The 23,567-nt window shown below is 40.5% G+C and overlaps 1 protein-coding gene across 7 annotated transcripts in view; it reads left to right on the top strand.

The window, feature by feature from the left end:
* nrcamb (neuronal cell adhesion molecule b) overlaps positions 1 to 19,849 on the top strand; it is a 77,785-nt gene extending 57,936 nt beyond the window's left edge. For 3 of the 7 annotated variants that reach the window (XM_023401456.2, XM_023401454.2, XM_087172721.1), the window contains 21 exons: positions 303 to 414; positions 509 to 693; positions 873 to 1,007; positions 1,654 to 1,797; positions 1,903 to 2,014; positions 2,118 to 2,284; positions 3,482 to 3,629; positions 3,945 to 4,069; positions 5,235 to 5,336; positions 6,181 to 6,378; positions 6,573 to 6,643; positions 6,859 to 7,084; positions 7,217 to 7,332; positions 7,434 to 7,638; positions 8,351 to 8,473; positions 8,906 to 9,082; positions 11,043 to 11,162; positions 12,832 to 12,993; positions 13,756 to 13,887; positions 14,558 to 14,636; positions 17,615 to 19,849. In XM_023401456.2, coding sequence (XP_023257224.1) covers positions 303 to 414; positions 509 to 693; positions 873 to 1,007; positions 1,654 to 1,797; positions 1,903 to 2,014; positions 2,118 to 2,284; positions 3,482 to 3,629; positions 3,945 to 4,069; positions 5,235 to 5,336; positions 6,181 to 6,378; positions 6,573 to 6,643; positions 6,859 to 7,084; positions 7,217 to 7,332; positions 7,434 to 7,638; positions 8,351 to 8,473; positions 8,906 to 9,082; positions 11,043 to 11,162; positions 12,832 to 12,993; positions 13,756 to 13,887; positions 14,558 to 14,636; positions 17,615 to 17,861 — 3,086 coding nt within the window. In that variant the 3' untranslated portion in view covers positions 17,862 to 19,849. Of the gene's footprint in view, positions 1 to 302; positions 415 to 508; positions 694 to 872; positions 1,008 to 1,653; positions 1,798 to 1,902; positions 2,015 to 2,117; positions 2,285 to 3,481; positions 3,630 to 3,944; positions 4,070 to 4,390; positions 4,421 to 5,234; positions 5,337 to 6,180; positions 6,379 to 6,572; positions 6,644 to 6,858; positions 7,085 to 7,216; positions 7,333 to 7,433; positions 7,639 to 8,350; positions 8,474 to 8,905; positions 9,083 to 11,042; positions 12,810 to 12,831; positions 12,994 to 13,755; positions 13,888 to 14,557; positions 14,637 to 17,614 lie in introns of those variants that run through there. The other 4 variants (XM_023401452.2, XM_023401459.2, XM_087172722.1 and 1 more) reach the window with 4 other exon arrangements.
* The last annotated feature ends 3,718 nt before the right edge of the window (positions 19,850 to 23,567 follow it).

Raw genomic sequence — 23,567 nt, 5'->3', positions numbered from 1 at the left:
CATTTTTATGTTTTATTTTTAGTTTAGCAGATTTGCTATATTAGTCGCAGTAGAAAGCAGATCTTCATGTCTTTAAAATTAACTTCTGATAATTGATAGTCTTTATTATAACTGGTCATTAAAAACCCACAGGAAGCAGCACAGTAGAACACAACATGGCAATAAAATGAACATCTAACCTAACATCAGACCACAGAGTATGGCCAGGGATTGAGATCTTCGCTGTCTTATGAACTGATGCAGAGGAGATGCTGATAGTTTTCTTTGTGGATCTGTGTGTGTGTGTGTGTGTGTGAGTATAGAAGACCCCGTGGAGGAGAGGAAGCCAACCTTCCTCATCCCATCTGGCCCCTCCAGCTCCAAGATGGTGTTGAGAGGACAGGTGCTGGAGATCGAGTGCATTGCAGAGGGACTGTAAGTGAAAGAATCGGCCATTACTTCAGTCCCAAAAGCCTCAAGTGTCCACCTGTTCAAGTGTCATCATCACTGTCTCCCGCTTTGAATCCAGGCCCACCCCCGACCTCTCCTGGACCAAAGTGAGCGGCGATTTCCCGGCCAAGCGCACATTCTTCCTGCACTACCAGAAGACGCTGCGTATCGTGAACGTGTCGGAATCAGACGCGGGAGAGTACCGCTGCACCGCCAGAAATCGGCACGGCTCGGCGCACCACACCATCCGTGTCGCAGTCAAAGGTGCGTGATGAAACGCACACTGTCCAAACGGGCCAGACCTCCCTGTTGGCGGTTCAGTCGCTCATTCTTTCTGTCACTTCATTCTCCCTCTCCCTCCGTCTCATAATTGATTTATGCACAGATGCCAACAGGGCAGCGTGTTCGGTGATTAATTCTCCAGCCTTCTGTTCTATTTTCAGCTGCTCCATATTGGATCAGCGGCGCTCCCAGGAACCTTGTCCTAGCTCCAGGAGAGAATGGTGTTCTGACCTGCAGGGCCAGTGGCACGCCCAAGCCCTCTGTCACTTGGGCTATGAATGGCATCCCCATAGAGAGTGAGTGCAACCTGTTCTTTTTGACTAAAGCTCACGCTACTTTGAAAATATCTTTCCAGTGTATATTGCCTTTTTTAATTTTTCATATAAGCTGAGTATGATATTAAATTCCATTATCTGAGACAGGATTTTATTTATTTATTTATTACAAATTTTAGCCACCTTGGTATTCCATAGCATTATTTCCTTTTGATATTTACAGTTCAGATGTTTTATTACAAAAATCTTTTTTTTTCTATTTTACAATGACAAACCTCTCAGTTGCATCAGTGTCATATTTTATCGTAAAGGATTAATTTAACATTACCTGAACTCGTTTGCTTATCTTATCTACGACCACCTAAAAAAAATAGTCCCCGCACACACCCAACTGTAAAACCACAGCCTGTTGTTTTCACATTTTGTTTTTGTGAAGATTAAACAAACAAGATGTAATGTGCTAGCTGTTTCCAGTCTTTATGCTAAGCTTTGCTGTTAGTGTACAAACATCAGAATGGAATGTATTACTCTTATAAGAATAGGAAGAATATTTCCCAGAATATAAAAAAATTAAATTAAAAGTCATCTGTTTTTCACATATATTGACTTTAACTGAAATTCACAAAGCCAGAGTTACATCTTACAACCCCCTGTCACCCACAAACAGATTCCCCTAAAGATCCTAGCAGAAAGGTGGAAGACGACACCATCATCTTCACCGTTGTACAGACTGGATCCAGCGCCGTCTATCAGTGTAACATCTCCAATGACTATGGTTACCTGCTGTCCAACGCCTTTGTCAATGTCCTCTGTAAGTTCACTACACTGGATCCATTTGTATTTGAATGCTGTTTTCCATTTACATTGATTTCTGGAATCTAATAACATGTCAATAATTGCTGCTGCCTCACTGCAGCGGAGCCGCCCAGAGTGCTGACACCAGCCAACAAAGTCTACCAGGTCATCAAAAATCACCGGGCCCTGATGGACTGTGCTTCCTTTGGATCACCCATCCCTAAAATTACATGGTGAGTTAATGAACTTTTACAGAGGATTTTATGCTATTATGCTTCAAAGGCTCAAAGTGCTTGCCTCTCTCTCTCTCTCTCTCTCTCTCTCTCCCTCCCTCAGGTTCAAAGACAGTCGGTCCAGCACCCTGGACGGAGATCCTTACACCCTGCACGACAACGGGACTATAGAGATTCGCATCGCTCAGTCCCGAAACAGTGGCAAATATACCTGCGTGGCCAGAAACAACCTTGGTATCTATGAGAATCACGTCTACCTGGAGGTCAAAGGTGAGAATGTTTCTGTGCATACAAGTAACAAACGCACTGCTGTTGTAATTACAGTTTGAGATTCATAAAATAAAAATTACTGACAAAAGAATCTCACCACAATGTCTGCTCAGAAGCTGTTCTGAAGTTTATGGATCAGCTGGCTGTTTCCTTCTGTTTCCAGTCTTTATGCTAAGCAAGCTAACAAGATGCTGTCTCCAGCTTTGTATTTAGGCTGTGGTCAAAGGGTCTTTTTTTTTCTTCGTATCTAAGTGGCAGCCATGATAAGAGCTGGTCCGATTCTCTAAACGCTGAGGAAAGGAGCTTCAATGCTTCCTATCTTATCACCTTTAAGATAGGGTACACCTTCCTTTACGAAAGGAAAGGAGATAATGCTGTCCCACAATTGCTTGCACCAGCAACATTTAAAGCATCATTGTAGTTTAACCCCGGCAGACCCACGAAAATGTAGAAACAACAAAGCATCTACTGTATTTTATGCTTGAGACAGGATGCAAAACTTGTGTCTCAATCCATGTAAGATTGGCTGAGCTCCAAATCCATAAATATAGATTTCTTCTCTTTCAAATCCAGTTAGGAGTCATCTTGAAGAACAAGCATACTGAATTTCCAGTTAACAATATCACAATCATAAAAAAATATTATGTCCATATATTTTGTTTAATTAAAAATGTATTTTCTCTACTTAACAAATGTATTAAAAAGGCCAAGAGTGCCTATGCCAGGAAACTCTATATACTTAAATGCCTGAATATAATTTATTCTGGCCCCTTCCTTATTTTTATTTGATTATTATTTTAATGGCTCAACTTTCTCTACTTGTATATTACCTTCCTGTTATCTCATTTCAACATTTTAATCCTGTTTGTTTTCTTTTCGTGGTTAGGAAAGGAGTAATCAGGAGTACAAGCTTCTCATCTAACTTTCAGCAAGAAAGTGAATACCCAAAACTGTTGAACCGCTAGCTGCTAACTTTAAATGGGCATCTGTTGGTATTTTTAATATTTTATATTCGTTAGATTCATTTATTAATCAAAGAAAGCCTATAGATTTTTGTAAAGGAAATAATCTTTAGTTGAACCCTAATATAAACCTTTTAAGTTTAGCCAATTCCAAACTCATGGCGTGAAGAATACTGATCGGGTTTCTAGAATTAATTTTTGATTGTCCCTAACCTCCTTCCTCCCCTCCCATCAGAGCCCACCTGGATCCTGAGGCAGCCGGAGTACAAAGAGATCCAGAGGGGCAGGTCTGTGGTGTTTGAGTGTAAGGTGAAACACGACCCGTCGCTCATCCCCACCATGACCTGGCTCAAAGATGACGGAGAGCTGCCTGATGATGAAAGGTCAGAGCTGGTTTCTCACTTTCTAGACCATTAACCTTGTGTTTGCTGTCACTCTGCATCAGATGTAATGGATCTAGTCATTATTTGTTAAGCCCACTTTCCTTACACGAGATCTTACCGGTCGAGGCAGATGGCCGCCCACCCTGAGCCTGGTTCTGCTCGAGATCTCTGCCTCTTAAAAGGAAGGATTTTCCCCTTTCTCGTACTGGTTTATTCATTGCTTGACTGCCTGGCGCTAAAACAAGTGAAATAACTTTAGCATTATATATAATCTGAAGGTGCTGATCCGTCTGTATGAACTGCTCTTCTTGACAGATTAATTGTAGACTCTGACAGCCTCACCATCACTGACGTGACAGAGAGCGATGCGGGCAAGTACACCTGCATCATGAACACCACTCTGGACCATGATTCAGCCAGCGCTGAACTCACTGTTGTTGGTATGTACCGCTTGGCAGAAGCTATTTTTCACTGACTGGTAAAACAAACTCACAAATGATTAAAGTGTAACCTCTCTCCATCTCAGGTCTTCCCAGAAAAGTGAATCTGTCCAATAACTTACACAACAGATTGAATTTCAGCCCTTCAAGGTTAATTACCTGAGAGTTTACTTAAGAGGGTTGGGGCGGATTTAATCAGCTATCCTGTCAGCAGCATGAATATTTAACTGTTGCCTTCTTAGCGAGCCAGATAATCTTTGTTTTCTTATGGCTGACTGACCACTAAACTCCCTGTTTCACTCCTGCCCTCCCACCCGGCAGAGGTCACACCAACACCAGCTGTTCTCTACGGTAAAGCTGCAGCGTGCACGGGCACCCAGATGTGCTCTGCTGATGCGGCCTTGTGTTGTTTGTCAGATGTTTCTGTTTTAGTGAAGCATGTTGTGGCCTGAAGATGCTTTTTGTTTTTGACAGTCACAGAATATGTTCTATTTTTTTTTTTTCATTTTGATCTGCCAACATTGATTTGTTTTAGTTTTTTTCAGATTTTTTTTTTAAGTTGTATGTTTTTACATTTTTGTAAGTTTGTAAGTTTGAATGCGTTAAACCACTGATGCAAAAATTAAACATTTAGGCAAAGGGGAAGCAATTTCCTCTCACACTTCAATGCAAAACAATTTATAAAGCAAACATCTCTCCATTTCACCACTTGGGATATTTTTGAAATGCACCATTTGCTCGTCACTCATTTATTCAAAGCATGCATTTCACTTTATCACTGCAATTCCAAAACATGAGCATCAATTTAGCCTCTCTAGTGAGCCTGAGACTCGATTTCATGCAGAGTGATTATGGAAGATGCTCGGTTGGAGCATCAGTCGATTCATATGCATGATGTGGCGCCTGCATGTGTATCGCAGGTCGAATAACTTTGTCAAATAGAACATGTAAAGAAATAGAGGAGTAACTGAAAGGTGTGCTTGGTTCTACCAACACACTATATTATAATATCATGGAAACAAATGAATGTCAACTGTTTTGTTTGTGCTTCATCTTGTCGTGGCATGGACCCTTCATACTCTGTAACTGTAATATGAAGTGAGTGTGAATGTCGTCCCAGTACAATGTGTTAATGTTGCTCTGTTATGCATCTCCCCCCCCCCAGAACAACCCGACCCCCCAACTGACCTGGAGCTGACGGACCAGAAAAAGAGGAGTGTTCAGCTCACTTGGACCCCTGGGGATGAACATAACAGTCCTATTCAGAGTATGTCTTAAGTGTGTGTGTGTGTGTGTGTGTGTGTGTGTGTGTGTGTGTGTGTGTGAGAGAGAGAGCTTCTTTGTATCTTAGGCTTTGTGTTTGGGTATACACGAACCTTACCCGTTATGAATGAGTTTTTAAACGGCCATGCAACTGATTTTTACATATGAAGTTCAGTCATGTAGATTACTGCTCAGAATGTGAAAACAGTTTACATGATGTCTTCTAACAGTGTATGTAGAATACAGTGTTTTTGGATTCATATCCAAGGAGGTTGAGGTCTGATTTTGACCATTTTTTTCACAACATTATGAAACTGCAGGCCTAAATAGCTGGAGTAGCCTTTTAATTCATTACATTTTCTGCATTTAGATGACTAACATAAGCAGAGAGTGGGGATATGTGAACAAAATCACAATGATCAATAATTAAGTCTGCAAAAAAAACAAAAATCAATGTTTCGGGGAGAAAAATACCACTCACCCCTGAAGGCTTGAATGGAGGCTATAGATAGTTTGTAGTTTCCATTCAGTTATAATGCATTTCAGTGTTGACAAGTTTTAACAGCATTAAAAAAAAAAACACCAAACAATTCATAGAAGAGTCTCAAAACACCAGTGCATCATGTGTTACTTCTTCACTGTCCATTAGTATTGTCAGCATGTTGTAAACACTCATCGTTTCACTGCTGGAGGAAGCACATTAATAGACATATTTTGGCTAAAGCTTTTGTTTTTTGAGAAACAGTGGCCAAATAAACCTTGAGGGTATTCATTCCAGTTTTGCGAACATACTGTCAGATCGTGTACAAAGTGTTCAATTATGCAAAGTGCTTGTCTTTTTCACACAGAATTCCTGATCCAGTATGAAGACTCGCTGCACCACCGAGGTCACTGGCATAATCTGACCGAGGTGCCTGGAACCAGGACGACGGCTCACCTCAAGCTGTCGCCCTACGTCCACTACACCTTCAGAGTGTTTGCCTACAATGGCGTGGGTCTCAGCCGCCCCAGCTTCCCCTCCAGGATGTACAAGACAGAACCTGCAGGTAGAGACCCAGATGATTTATTGTGCCGTTTCTAAATGATTCCATCCTGACAATCGAAGCTATTTTGTGAGTAAACATATTAATGTAAGATGGATGCCTCTTTTCAGAAGCAAATGAGTATGTTGATGTGAGCCTCGGGGAAAGGTTTTCCATTGGATAATGTTTCATCTAGTCTTTATTGATATATTTTTCAGCTCCAGACGAGAACCCAGCAGGTGTTCAGGGAGTTGGAACAGAACATGACAATCTTGTAATCTCATGGAAGGTAATAAAGTTGTACAAGGCTATCCATTTTAATCCTGAGGCATTTACTGTTGTCCGGGGACCAGCATGAAACTTATGAACTCTCCTTTGTTCTTTTCAAAATTTCTCCTTTATTATCTGCCAACAAAAATCACATATTGCATAATTTAAACTTAACTTTTCTGTAACTTTTCTGTTAAAAAATAAAATAAGATTTTAAAACTTTCTCTTCTGCAGCCGCTGACAGGCCTCCAGTCTAATGGTCCAGGGCTTCATTATAGAGTAATGTGGAGGCAGAAGGCAATGGAAAGCGATTGGACCTCAGTGACTGTGGCCAACAACTCCAAGTTTGTTGTTTCTGGAACGCCCACATTTGTTCCCTATGAACTAAAAGTTCAGGCTGTGAACGACCACGGAGCTGGACCTGAGCCTGCTATTGCCCACGGCTTCTCAGGAGAGGACTGTGAGTTAGACTGAGTCTTTGGACTGTGTGCAAGAGCCTGAGTGGACGCACTTGGCTGTGTAACATGTAACATTTACTCAGTATGTTTACTTTTGTATTTAGCTGTTGTTGTGTTCCTTGTCTGTTGTACAGTGCCTGCAGCAGCTCCAGAAAATGTTCAAGCTGTGGTGCTGAACAGCACTCTGGCAGAGGTGCACTGGGATCATGTGCCTCGCAGATTAATCCGGGGCCACCTCAAAGGATATAAGGTGCAGTAAGATAGACTACACGCAGTGTAAGATGCACACCACCCATAACACAAACACACAGACGCCCTCAATGCTCACTGCATATGAACTGCATCTTGTAGGTGTACTACTGGAGAGAGCGCAGCCTCCACAAACACAACCCCTATCATATGGAGAAGCTGATCCTGACCTTCAGTGGGAACCACAGCCACGGGCTGCTTCCTGGTCTGCACCCCTTCAGTCTCTACTCCTTCAACGTGAGAGTTTATAATGGCAGAGGAGAAGGCCCCCCTAGCCCCACCCAGCAGTTTGAGACACCCGAGGGAGGTAAGAGAAGACATGCTCTCCCTTTATGTTGTTTGTGTCATGTCACATTATGAATTGTTGATAAATACAAAATGAAGATCATTTTCCATCTATGGCTCCAACTCTTCAGTGATGTTGAAAACACTATAAAACCCTTGTAACAGTTCATGTTATGGATTAAACACTGGACAAGTGAATTCAGTTTTAAAATGCGTCCTGATGCTCAGTTATTAATAAATGATAGACCCCCGCTGAAAGTGATTGAAGGTATATAAAAGTGCCCTGCTTTGAATAATAATTTGTATCCAATATGGTTTTTACACAAACAAAAATCAATAAGTAGAAATTTCATCTACTTTTTCTCCTTGATTAAAAAAAAATCCAGAATCCATGAATATATAAATATTTTTCATTTCAAAAGTTGAATTGCGGGATGCAAGACGTCTCCTACTTCACTGAGAAGTTTGTTCTCAGTGTGTGTGTGTGTGTGTGTGTGTGTGTGTGTGTGTGTGTGTGCTGCAGGTTTCTATTCATCATATATTATTATGTGAATTTTTGAGTGGAGGGCAACTTTAGGTATTTACATTCTGCATAAAGTGAAACCCTGAAATCCTTGCGTCACATCCTGCGTCTCTTCGATCATTCATTTAAATATTTATTATTGTGGAACCCTCTTTAGCTTTACTTTGATGAGCTCGGGTAAAGGTTTCATGATCTATGTTTTTTTCCACAGTGCCTGGGGCTCCTACTTCCCTGGTAGTCACCAACTCAAACCCGGACTCTTTAACCCTTGAATGGAGTCCTCCTCATGATCGGAATGGACGCATCACTGGCTACACCCTCAAATATCAGCCAGGTGAGGCCTTTTACAGTAATGAGTCATAGCAGCGGGCATCAGTGAGCCCAGTGTTTGATGTCACCTTCTGTCATGTAGTTTGTAGTTTTGTCATTCTTTTTCATGTCTTGTACTGCCATCCTGTTCAAAGTCAGATTATGAGACAGAAAGGAATAACGATGAAGGGTTAGAAAAGTCTAAGAGCATTTCAAAGTTATTTTGCCTAAATTACAGCAACACAAATTAACAAGTCAACTTTTGTCACTCCCACCTTCTATTCCTGAACCCTACACCTCTGTGCTCCAAATGCTTTCATTTCCACCTTTATCATTATTGATACTCCAACCCCATCTACGACCCCCCTCCTCCTCTTACTTCCATTCAACTTACCTTTACTACTTCCACCCCCTTCCATCCCATTATTCTTGTCAACCCCAACCTCCATCCCTGTAGTCAATAACTCCAATGAGCTGGGCCCAGTGGAGGAGCTGGCCCTGCTCGCCAATGAGACCTCAGTCACTTTGCCCAACCTCAAGTACAGCACACGCTACAAGTTTTATTTGAATGCGAAAACAGTCAGGGGAGCAGGCCCAGCCATTTCTCAGGAAGAGTCCACCGTCATGGATGAAGGTAAGTCAACAAAAGTAGATGACTAAAAGAAAATGATCTAAACAGTATTCATGTTTCTGCAGCTGGAAGGCTAGAGGAATATTAAGGTGATTTATGATTTTTATAAAATTCAGGTAAGAGGATCCAAACTTTGCATGAAGCTACAGATCATGTGTTTGATGCAGACTGAAGTCCAGCAAGATGAAAGCACATCACAGAACATTTCAATACACCATACTTAATTTAATGTTTTCCACTATCTTACCTTCATCAGGGGGGTTGGCGAAAGAAATGTTGGCTTTAATATTGTATGTTTTGTTTTTATGGCTATTTATATTTCTCTTGGAAATTTTAGTATCCATTGGGGCTTTTGTAAAAAAAATATTTTTTAAAAGATGATGGTAAAATCTAATGAAGGCCAAAAACATTACATAAATGAAGTGTGGTGTCATAGAGAAGAGTTGTGGCTTGTGTTGTAATTTTTGGATGGACGCTCACACCAGGCCTCAACTTCACTGTGTTTGTTTACATTGACAAACATTCCTCCAGACACTGAAATGTTGTTTATTGTAAAGTGCAGTGTTCTGATTTTGAGTGTTCTCTGTAAAGTAGTGTGGAAACGACTATTTGATTTATCCGTTAGTTGACAAAATAATCGACAAGATCACAACAATTTAGAATTTTTTTTGTCAAACATGCCACACACTTCTCAGATGTCTTATATCTGTTTTATATTGAATATTGTGTAGTTTTGGACTGCCAGGCAGACACAATAAGCAATTTAAAGGCCCGGGGCAAAATGATAACGGGCATTTCTCACTATTTTCTGGCATTTTTTACACCAAACAGTTAATTGAATATTGAAAAAATAATTGCAATGCTTGCAATTATTTTGATCATGAAAATAATTGTTAGTTGTAACCCTAATGCTGAGTCAGATTATTATGATGTGACTTGTGTATGTGAAATGTTCAATGTACAGTGTAGCACACATTATTCCACAGCACTTTTATTGTATTTTTAAGTATTTTACACAGCATGTTATCATATGTTCTTCATCCATGTCCATGTTAAGTGGAACATGCGTGTTGTCCGGTTGCATTGCTATAAAAGGTGACCCACGCTGGTATGAAACCTCAGACTGATCATCTTACATTTAATTCACTCTTGCATTACACAGCATGACCACCTGAACGTCTCACTGTCCTGTTGTTTCTCTGTGTCGAAAACCCAGCTCCAAAACCCCGCCACGAGCATGCACTCCTTACGATTTGAGCAACCCCCCCCCCCCACCTCTTTCAAATTCTGCTGCCCACCAAAATGCTCCACTGAGTTCAAAGCTGGGGAAGTTCAAAGCCACAAAGAAAAAGATGTGACGTGTGCCTTTTTAATGTCATGTGATAAAACTACACAAGTCTTTTCAAAGCGCTTGGCTGCATTTTTGTTAAGCGCTTTTGGCAACTTTGACCCCTTGTCACTTCTTCCGTTTTGGCCCCTGGTGATGCTTCCAGCTGCATGGCAAAGCTTTGCTTGGCATGCCGGTGAATTGTGTGTAGTGTGTATAATGACTTCAGCATCTGTCGTGTCCCTGCCTGTGGAAAGTGTTTGTGTCTCTGTTTGTGTCTGGTGTGTGATGCGATCTTTACCCCTTTCCATGTAGTTTACAGGAAATACCCAAACGTCTCATCCCATAGCATGGTGTCCCCCATGCCGTCTGCCCCACGAGGGTGCAGATAGTGCTGTGATCATAGTGCGCTACATGTCTAATTTGTCACATGATCAGCTTTGTGCATTCTTTTCTTTGTCGGTTTAGTGTACTGATTTGAAATTGCTTGTGTAAGGCTATGAGGGTCTTGATTCAGTTATGCTAATAGCACATAATGAGACTATAATTAAATCAAAGCTTGTAATTGGCAGTTATTGGATTGTCCTTTGACCAACAGACCTTTCTTGATGGTTGTCTTCTCTCTTGTGTGCTCAGCACGGCCTGTGAGTCCTTTTGGAAACGTTAGCTCCTCGGTCGGAGAGGATGGGGCCCTGATCAGTTGGGAGTACTGGGGCCTGGAGAAAAACGTTTATGTAGAATACATAGTGCAAAACAGTAAGCAAGGCATCTTTGTTTGTGTCAGTTCTACACATAGGTGGCAAGAGATCCCTACTTCATTATTGGCTTGTGCAGGTGAATAGAAATATTGGCAGTCATGTTGCCGCTGGCTTCTGCCAATGTGGACCCAGATGTGATAAACAAGGCTGCCTGTGATTGGATTGCTAATTAGTCAGTGCTGTTATTGACTAGAGTTGCGTGCATTTCCCATGACAATCTCGTTGGAACTTATGCAGACAAATTTCATAAAAAGCAGAACAAACATTCTTGTTATGCCAATTGATTTTGCTCTCCATTGTTTTTATCCACCTGCAGTGAAGATGACAAGCACCATGTTGTTGTAGTATGGCTCTCTCACACCTACTGCTTCATGGTTTAAATTAGGGAAATATCATGATCATAGATCCTAGTAATTTAGAAAATGTCATCATCAGAAACATAATCTTGTTATCATTAGTCAGACACATTTCATATTTAGATCCTCACCACATCGCATTTACCGTGGGGGACCCTGAGGGCTCAACCCACTGCCACTTAAGAAAACACATGCAAACAGACAAAAGCAAATGAAGAAAACATCACCAATTTGACACCACATGTGCAGTGTTCAGAAAACAAGAGTACAGCCATGCTAGCAGCTCTGTGAGGCTGTAATAATAGGCACTAATAGCTACTTTGAGCCAAATGCAAACATGTTCACAATGACCATGCTAACTTACTATTGTTTAGCAGGTATAATATATGTTCACCATCCTAGTTTAGCATGTTAGCATGCTGACATTTGCTAATAAGCGCCAAACACAAAGTACACTCCAGGTTGACGGGATTGTCATTAGTCTTGATTTTGGCGCTAGATGAAAAGTCAGAGGATCAGTAAAGTTATTATTTCATGTTGAAGTGGACATGAGTGTGTTTACCAAAATTAATGGCAATCCATCCCTCATTTGTCAAGGCATTTCACTAAAAATCATCTCAGGGTTTTGCCAGAGGAAAAGTGAGGTGATTGCCAACGACAGTAGGAATAATCCTATGGGGACCATGAATGCAAAATTTCATAGCAGTCCATCCAGTTTTTTTTTAACGTATTTCAGTCTGGAAAGTGGTGGACTGACATTACTATCCTCAGAGCCATGTTGTGTGGCATGGCTAAAAATTCTGCAAACTGAGAAAACAACAGAGTAACTGAACACAACAGAGAGTAGTTACACAACAGCGTGTTTCCAGGGGACAATAAATCACTTTTTATTATCCCATAGAAACTTATTAAACCTACTACTAGTACTTAAAACTGTTGTTTCGTAACCATATGAAACGTTGCAGTGTAGCATTTCTGTACGTGGTTGAGTTTCTGTAATTGGTTGTGTTTTCTCACTTAGCACAATGTTTTTTCTAAATGCTACACATGTGCTGTCACATGTGCTGTCAAGTTGGTGTTGTAGTTGGTTGTGCTTTCAGGGCCTATGTAGCAACTCATTAATAGACTAAATTACTTATTGAACTGTTTAAATCTAATATAGTTAGCATCGCCTGTAGCGTAATTCCATGCCAGTAGATGTTTTTTTTTTATCAACCAACCAGCTCTCATGATGTCATGACCTCCATGGCCCATTTGAAGTTGTGTTCGCTCCATCAAACATACCTCTCTTCATGACCGTCCCTCCTGCAGGTGAAGGTGAAGAGGAATGGCAGAAAGAGCTTGTGAACGGCTCTCAGAACGTTATGCTGAAGGGCTTAAAGGGGGGCCTCGCCTATAGGGTGCGTTTGGTGGCCAAAGGTCACCACGACCAGCCGCTCCACCACTCTGAGGAGCTATTGGTCACGGTACCAGGTGAGGCAGTTCCTGGGCGGTCGCCTCCACCTTGGCCTGGCCTGGCCTGGCCTGGCCTGGCCTGGCCTGGCCTCGCACTGTGTCGTGTGTAGAATGTGTAGTAGTTTGTGCCGTTGAGTAACTATAACCCAGTCAAGCATGGGTTTAACATATATACTGTGGTCACTCTGTATGCAAGGCATGTACTGTAGTGATATAGAGACAGCGTATAACAGCGTGCATGATTGTTTGGTTCAATTTCAGCCTAACGAAGTCAGTCCTGTAGACTTGGTCATTAGAAAAGTGGATATCATTCTAATATAGAAGTTAAATATATGTTGTTACAATATCCAACCTAATATCACTCAGTGAACCTACCTGTATATGTGTTTGTGTGTAATTGTGATTGTATGTGTATGTATGCGTGTATCTGTGGCAGTCTTTGTGTGCACTTGTGAGACAAAGATTGATCTCCTGCATTTAGTACTAATGTGGTTTCAATTACTTCAAGTCACCATTAGCTTAATTTGGAGATTTCTAACTTGTTCTAACATGAAAGTTGTCTTTTTTTGTAACAATAAGCAATCATGGTCCAACCATGAACAGAAATATCTAACTAGTACTAAGAGAATGCTAAAAAAACATTTAACGCTGACTTATTACACCTGTTACATGTTTGTTTTAACACATTAGTGTGGATAATTGTTCCTTGGTCTTTCCTTTCCAACGGAGAAAAGATAGTCCAGCCATAAATTTTAAGTGTTCCTCTCCTCCTCTGGCCAGCTGTGGCGAGCAGACAGGTGGACATCGCCACTCAGGGATGGTTCATTGGCCTCATGTGTGCCATCGCTCTGCTCATCCTGATCCTCCTCATTATCTGCTTCATCCAGAGGAATAAAGGAGGGAAATACCCGGGTGAGCACCATGATTGACACACTCATATATAACCCCGCTCTATAATTCTTTATTTGCTGGCATTCAGTTACATTTAATAGGATTTTAGGATTAGATTTTGTTTTGTCTTTGAAGTGAAAGTCAAATACTTATTTTGTTGTAACAAGATATTTCTCGGGTTGTATAGACACATTGTTTTAATTTTCACTACAAACACCTGAAACTTTTCTAAGTGTAAAGATAACCTCTTTATCTTGTTGTATTACAAAACTTTCTTATCACACAAAATCAGTATATACAAAAATGTTTTCCATTAAATGACATTAAAGCAGAGAACTTTTCACATTAAAACAACATATGGAATTCAATCATGTCGATATATTTGAAATAATAAAAGGATTTATGATATTTTGACAATCTTTTGTGATTTAAAAAGAAAAAGTGATATGTAGTCATTACAAATTTCTTAGTAAAACAGAATTGTGTTGTGTAGTAAGAACAAGATTTTTATTTAAAACAAGAAATTGTTCTTGTAATAACAAGAAACTAAACAAATAATTTGTCATGGAGGCAGCAATACTCTGCTGTAGTCATTTCAGTCATATTCAATCTGAAGACTGAACATACACCCTCACAGGTTACTCTGCTTCATAAGCTGGTTTGTTTAAATTGGTTCCTCTTTTCTCACCAGTCAAAGAGAAGGAGGACGCACACACAGACCCGGAGTTCCAGCCCATGAAAGAAGACGACTGCACTTTTGGGGAATACAGGTGAGAGAAAGTGCTCCGGCCTCTGGAGTCCCCAGAGCCAATTTTACCCATCAACCCCTGCCCCGTCCCTGCTTGTGCCCAGATCTGCTCTCTCTGGCAGGGCTGGAGCTCTGCACTCCCTCCCTCCTCTCAACCCTTACAGCTGACCAATAAATGATCCAGGATCACCAGTTACAGAATTTCAAAACAAGAAGAAGTCCCCCCACCCACCCACCCACCCCGATTTGAACTTCTACCACCGTGAAGCACAAGATTTTTTATTTCTTTTTTCTCCTGGGTTTTGGGACGTCCTGGATGCTACTTGTGTTGGACTCTGTATTGTATGTGCTTGATATGACATTGTGGTGTCATTTGAGAAGCAGGATTCTTCAGGTTCAAGGGATTTAGGGGTTTGGGTGTTTTAAAACTTCAAATGAGACAGTCAGGAAAAAAAAAATAAGCTAGATTCATTTGCATCACATACTAAAATGACCCTAAGCATCAAATCCCACTCCAACTAATAAGCTACTCATAATACATTGTGTGTACAGTATATATAGTATTAACACTTTGCCTAGTGTATTGCTACTGACATACACAACCCCGAGAGGATTGAAAATCATTGAAACTATCATTCCTGCTAACTTACAGCAGTTACCCAGCTATGCTTGTTAGCATCCTCTTCTTAGGCTGCTTCTCCAATCGCACGCAGAATAAAGAAAAATGAAGCACTTTACTTCTGTATAGCTAGCATTTTTGAATATTGTTTTTATATAAGTCGATTTATAAGATGTCTTGCTTTTATATTTTATATTCCTTTTTGTATTATGTATACATAAATCTATTCTATGGATTTTTTGCTGTGATAAATACATATCGATATATACAGTATACAAAAAATGTGATATGCATGGTGTGAAGATCTGATATATGAAAATCTGCTCTAGGCAATAATGTGTTGAATGGAATTATTGGTCATATATAGATATACAGTATATAGATGCATATGGATCTACTATGAAATTATCAGCATGTTTGAGGGAAGCAGTCATCACTGAGTGTACAAGAGCTAGTTAATGCTGTTTATAATAGGCCAGACGCCAGTCTTTAATAGTAATAATTCTTAAAGGAGGATCGTGCTGATATTCTACATTTTATTATCGTCAAAAAATGCAATGAAAAGACGAAAACCAACAATGTGTAGGTATGCCTCTCAGTACATCTACTGAAGACTTAAATCTTTGATTTAAAAGAGCTGGGGACTGTAGTTTTTGGTAATAAAAAGGGTAAATTGTGTATTTATTGGGGACTATTTTCTGCAGCAGATTTGTTACACTTGTAAGTATTTACAGAAGCAGGATGGTGTATGGGGAAGCGACTAAAAATAAACTACAGCGCCTATAACGAAGGAACATGTCTCCCGGCACAACAGTGTGGTTTATCCATGTGTTATTAATAGCTTTTGAACAATAATGGAGCTCTATGTGACAGAGGAAGGAGATATATCAGACTTAGACAAACAATCAATACTTGTTAGTATAATTAATTCATTGTTTGTTTGTTGTTTTCTTTTCATGGGATTTTATGACATTATGAAAAATGTAGAATATCATGAAACTTATCATAGTTTGGGAAGATAAGGAGAAGGGCCTTTTACACCACAAGAAAACTTCTCCGATGGACATCAGAGAACACAGTAGACAATAAATCACAAGGCAAAGTGTACAAATATTATAGTGCCTTTGTGAGAGTATAATTTATATCCATGCTGTTTCATTAGGCTCAGCTGGAACCTTACAGTATGTCAATAAAGGCATCACTAAACTCAACTGAGCTGTTCTTGTTTGACTGCAGGAGAGCATACTGTCAGTTCAGGACTGTACATGTACATGGCATACGTGCCTGTCCAAGCGCCACACTCGCATCAAATCTTTTTAAAGTGTGTGCATAGTGCAATCATGTCTAGGAGTGACTGTTGTGTTGTGCGGGATCTCAGCTGGATCTCCTCATCTGAACCCAGGGGTGTAGGTCTCAGGAAAGGTAAGGGTGATGGTGGTGTGTGAGGGGAGGGGAGGTGGGGTCATTGTCTGCAAGTCTAGCATGTGACGAGGGTGAAGTGGATAGTCGAGTCACTGTGGAGAAAAATGCTCGCTGTATACACATCCCAGGTTTTCACGGCTGTCATCAAGTTTAATATCTGGTCATAAAGCCTTCATCATGTACAGTGAAATCTTTGAAGTCATTGATCTGTCTTTTTTTTCCTGAAAATGCTTTTGCATATTGATCTATTATATTCAGATGTAAGAACATTCCAGCATTATGATGGCTTTGTGATCTTAGCCCATTGATATTCAACTCATGGATGTGGAATGTTTTCAACTATCTGAAATCCAAAGAAAACTTTCTTTGCAGATTTTTCATGCATTTTGCCAATTTGTGATTATTATCATGCTTGCCTTGGGGGATGTTTGGCTGAAACTTTGCTTTACAAGTTTTACTCATATCATTGCCTTGGATTTTTCTGTTTTTCATCACAACCTCTGTCTTCGGTTGGTGGTGGTGGGGTGGGTAGTAATGCTTTTGTCAAACAACACATTTACCACTTCATTTTTTGGTTTCAGGGGGAATTTGAACAGGGTATGGTTGCTTGAGCTTTATTCCCCTGTTGCCTGATGGAAACCAACTAATCATTCATAGCTGCCGTTTTTTAGACATGGAGCAAGACAAATTCAAATTTGCTTCCTAGGCTGTGGGCAGAAATGTTCACTGTTGCATATTAATGAGTGCTGCTGTTTAGTTTATTAAAAAGTAAAGAAATACGTCAACTTATTCTCAATATGTAAAAAACTTTACCGCGACCTGCCTAATTTACAGTAGGTGGTGGTAAAAGTGACCATTGGCTGTCCAGTGCTCCATCTAAAAAAAGTGACCACTAATCTCCTTGTTGCATCTGTCACATCATCTCACCTGTAACACCTGCATGTTATTTTCTCCTTCAGTGACAATGAGGACCATAAACCATTAAAAGGGAGCCGCACACCGTCTAATGGGACGGTTAAGAGAGACGACAGTGACGACAGTTTAGTTGACTACGGGGAAGGAGGAGACGGACAGTTCAACGAGGATGGCTCGTTTATCGGCCAGTATAGCGGAAAGAGTGCCAGCAGGGACACTGCTGAGGGCCACGAGAGCTCGGAGGCCCCTTCTCCTATTAATGCCATGAGCTCCTTGAACTCGTTTGTGTAGCCGATCTGTCCTCACAGACCAGCATGAGGCGCTGCACTGACTGCTCAATCCCCAACATCTCTCTTTAGAGGGCTGTCCCAACACCGCATGGCTTTATGATCACACATCCATCCCCAGTGCCACACATGACACATTAAACACACACAACTCATCAAAGACATTTCTGTTTTCACTTGGAAATCTTTATGGAGAGGCTTGGAAACCCATAGCTCATTACACAGGCAGTAGCTCAACCGGTCCTATGATTTTAACAGTGCATGAAATACCTGATATTACCTAAATCCATATATAAATTAACACTTTGATATTAACTAGTGTTGCATTCTTGCTGTACCAGGAATCTCTTACGGACTATGCAGTGCTCGTCTGAACTATACTTGTTTTTGTTATCAGTTATTATATTATCTACTATGTTCAAATAGTAATCAGTGTCTACAGTAAATCACTATACTCCATGTTTTTTTTTTTTCCAACACAGAAGCTTGTACAGGAAATCTGTATTTAATAATGTAATTAATTCATGTAATTCAATCATGCATTTACAGTGGGCAATGCAGATCATGTATAGTGTGTGTATATATATACATATATATATATAAATATAAAGTGAACTATCTGTAAACTGAATATTAGGAGCAGTGCACACAGCTTGCTTGAGATCGCTGCATTGACACATCTGCATCTGTCACCACTCTGTTGAATGGTCCATCTGCACCTATGGAAGAGGAAGCTGAAATGCTGCATGGCATGTCAAATGACCTTTGCCCTGCATGTGACCTCCGCTTATTGAGCTTGATCTGAGGGCCGGTGGGAAACGCTGAGGGTATGACAGCCTCTCGTCTCAGTCCCTGCAGTGCTCCTTCAGCAGGTAGTGCCTTTTACTTCAAAACCACCACTCAATTCTGAAGTCTCTTTCCAGAGTTCAGTGACTGGAACAGAGACAGTAGTAGGACTGCAGAAGTCATATCCAAGGATGGATAAGATAAGCTTGAGAAGAAGACCCTGTGGAGGGAGGAATAATTCATACACTCTTCTTCACATCTTTTTTTTTTTAAAGACTCCTCCCAATGCCTTGAGACACTGGATTGGCTTTGATTCCTCCAAGAAGCTAAACGTAGCCACATTGGATCAGGCTAAAACATTAAAACCATTTCTGGTACATAAACTCTGCAGTCAGTATGTACAGTACCTGATTGTATTTCTGCAGTGTGTGAATGTATGGATATCTGAGTGTATAGGTGTGTGCGTGCGTGTGTGTGTGTGTGTGTGTGTGCGTGTGTGTGCGTGTGTGTGCGTGTGTGTGTGTGCAGATACAGTACATTATTCAATTCCCATTAGGCAAAAAAATGTTCATTTGTACTAACGACACTTGAGGGCCTTTGGATGGGATCAAGATTTCTTTTCTCTTAACTTGCATCAAGTTTTATTTTTTTTTAAAGACGTGTAGAGTATTTGTTGAATTTGTAAATACCTTAATTGATTGTACAGGGACAAGCAGCTTCTGAAGCAGCCTAAAGAGGCAATATTGTGCATGATATGGTTTAACTTGTTGATAGGACTGTATTAAATATAGATTACTTGTAGAAAATATCTATATTCATTTTTTTTCCCTTGCTGTGCACAATGTATATTGTACTGTAACTAACTGTATCGAAAAGTGCATATGAATTTGAATTCAGATTGTTTTCTGATTTGCTTGTCAGCGAGTTCTATAACTTTGGTATTGTACAACAACCTTTAGGGTGTAGGGACAATATTAATTGATGCAAAGAATGATATTACTCTGATTTGTACTGGTTCTACGCAGTCCCAGTATACTGCCAAAATGATGCTCTTTTCTGACAGTATTGCAAAGGGTTTTGTATTTAAGAAACAGATTTCTACTAACAGATACTTTCTTTGTCTCTATTTAAGTTTATCCTTTTAGTGCAAGTATGATATTCAAGCTACTGGAAATATAATGAATGAATAAATAATTATCTGCTTTACTTTCAGCTTTCAGACTCTTCTGTCATTGCCGGCTGTCTAAATAACTTGTATAAATAACCTTGTTATTCGGGTATGCTCAGTGCTACATAATGTAACCACAAATGACTCATTATCTAACAAAACATTATATCACACAATAAAGATGTATGCTACACTTCACTGTAGCCAATTCTGCCACAATCAAAATGAAAACAATTTGCACCTTTATATGTATATATTTGTTGGTGGGTATTTGTGTGTGGGTGTGTGTGCATGTGTGTGTCAACAAGTAAAAGTCTTGCATTTGGAACCCCATTTAGGGAATTGTACAGAAGTATTTTCAACTAAATGTACGTAAAGTATCAAAAGTAAAAGTGTTCTGGGGGTCAGGCCTCTTCCAAAGGCTCCCAAGATAAATTAGGGGATCATGAGATGATTAATGAGGTAGGAGAGAAGAATAAAAGCATTTCTGCTACACATATTTTTTGTCATTTTTTTTGTTGTTGCTACATTCTCTCTGGCTCTAGTCTTACCTCTTTATGCCTGAAACAGTTCTTGCAATCAAACTATCTGAGAGGTTCTCTTTAACAATGTGTTGTATTGTACAATATTTTCTTGTGAATTGTAGAGTAGGGTTTAAGTAGCAAGAATTAAAATACTCAGATGAAGTACAAGTACCTCAAAATTGCACTTAAGCTCAGTACATCAGAAAGCAGCTTTCCACCTCTCTGTGTGTGTGTGTGTGTGTGTGTGTGTGTGTGTGTGTGTGTGTGTGTGTGTGTGTGTGTGTGTGTATCTGTGTTGGCACTGGACCAATACCCCCTCCTGTTGCACATGCTTGAGTTATATTCAGAGATATGGACCTGCAGTAAATTGAGCTAATGATTTCAGTCCTCCAAAACCTCAGAAAATTACAGGTGCAGGTTAAGACCAATGTACAAATGAACAGTCACTTGTACAGTGAGCAGTAACACCACCCTATATGTGAATATGGCTGCATTCACCTGCCTCCATCTCCTTAGTGTGAAGCAGCTATGGAAAGGCCTTATGGAACACAACAGTTGGGCTCCATCTTTTTTTGGCGCTCACTTGTGGCACTTCCACTTCCATTACAGTCATATTGTCAGGGTAATAGCGAGAGAGCAGCCCGCCATCTGGTGTATTATCACACAGCAATGGTGTCAGGAAGTGAGGAAGTCTGGTATCTGGTGTCTTGGAAATACTCTCTCTCCCTCTGGCAAGGACTCTTCCTTCTGTTCTTTCAGGTACACTGATTCTTTTTCAAGCATGAAGTTGTTTGGGGTTTATTTCACAGAATTGTTTGCAGTTAAAAACAGCAGTGATAAAAACTGGATTGTTTCTCCACATATTTATGAATTGGGAGTTGATGTTTTTTTGCTTTTCCATAATGAAGCCAGGAGAGTTTTATGAAGGATGAGTGCTCTGCAGCTGGCTGGAATAATGTCTATATTACTTCAACCAAAACAAATGACTCTCCCTCTCAGCAGCAATGATTTCAAAGACCTGATGACCTTCAGCTACTGGGTGATGATTCATCACTTTGTTTTTGACAAATTTCCCTCTTGACTTTACTGCCACCTAGTGATAAGAGGCAATTACACTGATGATTGAAATAAGCAACAGGCTTTTAAAAACACTGAATCTAAAATGTCATGCAAAGAGCATGATTCAAACTGTTAATAAAATTGGTTATCAACAATTTTATTATTAAATATTTCAGAGAGAATGGATGAAAATATCCTCTAGTTGTTTTGAAGTACTGTATTCAAATCACAATATGCTGAATTGCCTTACATTTTAGCTGACTGTCTATAAGCCTATGAATTTGTTTGGCCTTCTGTTGACATCCCCTGTCCTCGAATACAAAGGCTTCCTGTAAGAGGTTTAGCTATTCAGTTTCATGGCAACAGAATCACATTATTTGTCTCTTGATTGGTGATCATTGCCACCAAACAAGCAGCTGCCCCATTACCCTCCTGACACTCATCCACCCACCTTCCAGTTGCTCTGCTCTGACCCCTCCCACCATCCTCTAATTCCTCATCCAATCCTCAGCGGAGTCATTTTGTGTCAGCTGTATGTCTGCCGTAGCATCCATTATCCATTCCCAGCTACTCTGTCTCCAGCTCCTTGATTTACTACTGGGCAGAAAGCCTGGTTTGGATTGATCTACAGCTGGTTTTTGTGTCTACCTCCAGCCTGCTTTCAATGGGGAAAAATATCATTACATGGTCTTGTTGTCATGTCCTGTTTCCAAACAACCTAGGAGTTTTAAAGCGGATCATTTCTATCCCACACGCTCAAAGTGAAGGATGTGATCTTTTGACATTTACAAGCTTCCCAATAAGACATTATGCACAATAAAGAATATCAAAGGCAGGTGTTATAAAAACAACATCATTTACTTTCTGGTATTTTTTAAGTGTGTGCTGAGCTTCAGGGCGTCTGTTCCTTAGATGTAAGTGGCAGAGCCTTTGTGCCTTTATGATAATTTGCCCTTTTCTGATGCTCAGAGAGCTGGGGAGGATAATTGTGTATGATTACTCTGTGGCATTTCCATATGGCTGACGAACGGTTTGCCATCACGCACACTCACTTGCACGCACGCACACACACACACACACACACACACACACACACACACACACACATACACACACACACACACACACATCTGTCAAGACCAAGCTGTTTGGAGCCTGAATGGGAGGTTTGGTTTATTTGAAATTGAAAACCCCACATGTAGTGGGGAAATCACCTCTTCCAGTACAGGGCTATCATGTCTTCCCCAGTGTTTTTATCAACCCAAGAAGGCTTTTGGAGGGGAGGGGTCGGGGTTGATGAGTTGATGTGGTGGCAGATATCATCGCACTCCTGCTGGAATGGATGCAACATAAAGTGAGACAGCTTTGTTCTATCGATCTTGACGGCCTCTATCAAACGGCCTCCACCTTTTTATCATGATACCACCAGGATTATAAACCTCTCCACCCCTCAATTTCTATTCCCCATGCACCCCTCCACACACCCCACCCCCACCTTCCTGATGTCCCAAGTGCATTTGAACTGGATGGGTGGGGTGCGTGGGGGTTTACCTTTGCATGAGCCCCCATGGAGATCACTGGGGCTAAATCACATTTACCCTCCTTCCTTCCCCTTCCCTTCCTCCTCCATCTCCCTCCTCCTCTGCCAGGCAGATAGATGACAGCCACCTATTCTTTCCTCCAGACAGCAGGGTGTTTGCTGTTCCTCTTATCCACCCAAGAGACCAGCCTTTTAACAGTGTTATTCACCAGTGGGATCTATCTCTATTTGCACTGCCATGTTGTAAGAGGAACAAAAGTGTTTGTCTGCGGGTTGAATACACCTAGATCGCAGATAACCCATACACAAAATAATACCCTTTTTGGGCCCTGTATCATGCTGCTCTATTAGGATGTCATGAATTCACTCACTGTTACTGAATTCTTTTGGCTTTTCTGTTTTCTGTGGAGTGACATATTTTTCTAAAACATCCCCCACGGGTGGAGATAATGTCTTTTTTCCTTGTATATTAACAACAGTTCCCATCTTAGAGGAAACAATACTTTTTTTGATGAAAAGTCAGAATAATAACAACAGCCTTGGGTAAAAAAGCAGCACAGCAACACTCAACTTGATATAAATATATAACCTTTATGTGAAGTCAGTTTCTGATCACATTAAAAAGACCTTCTT

This window comes from Seriola lalandi, unplaced genomic scaffold (assembly GCF_002814215.2).
Source record: "Seriola lalandi dorsalis isolate HSWRI2012SDOR001 ecotype SW California unplaced genomic scaffold, Sedor1 jcf7180002053683, whole genome shotgun sequence".
In the NCBI taxonomy this organism is placed as follows: domain Eukaryota; kingdom Metazoa; phylum Chordata; class Actinopteri; order Carangiformes; family Carangidae; genus Seriola; species Seriola lalandi.
Note: the sequence above shows the minus strand (reverse complement) of the source record. Positions and strands in the feature narration are given on the sequence as shown.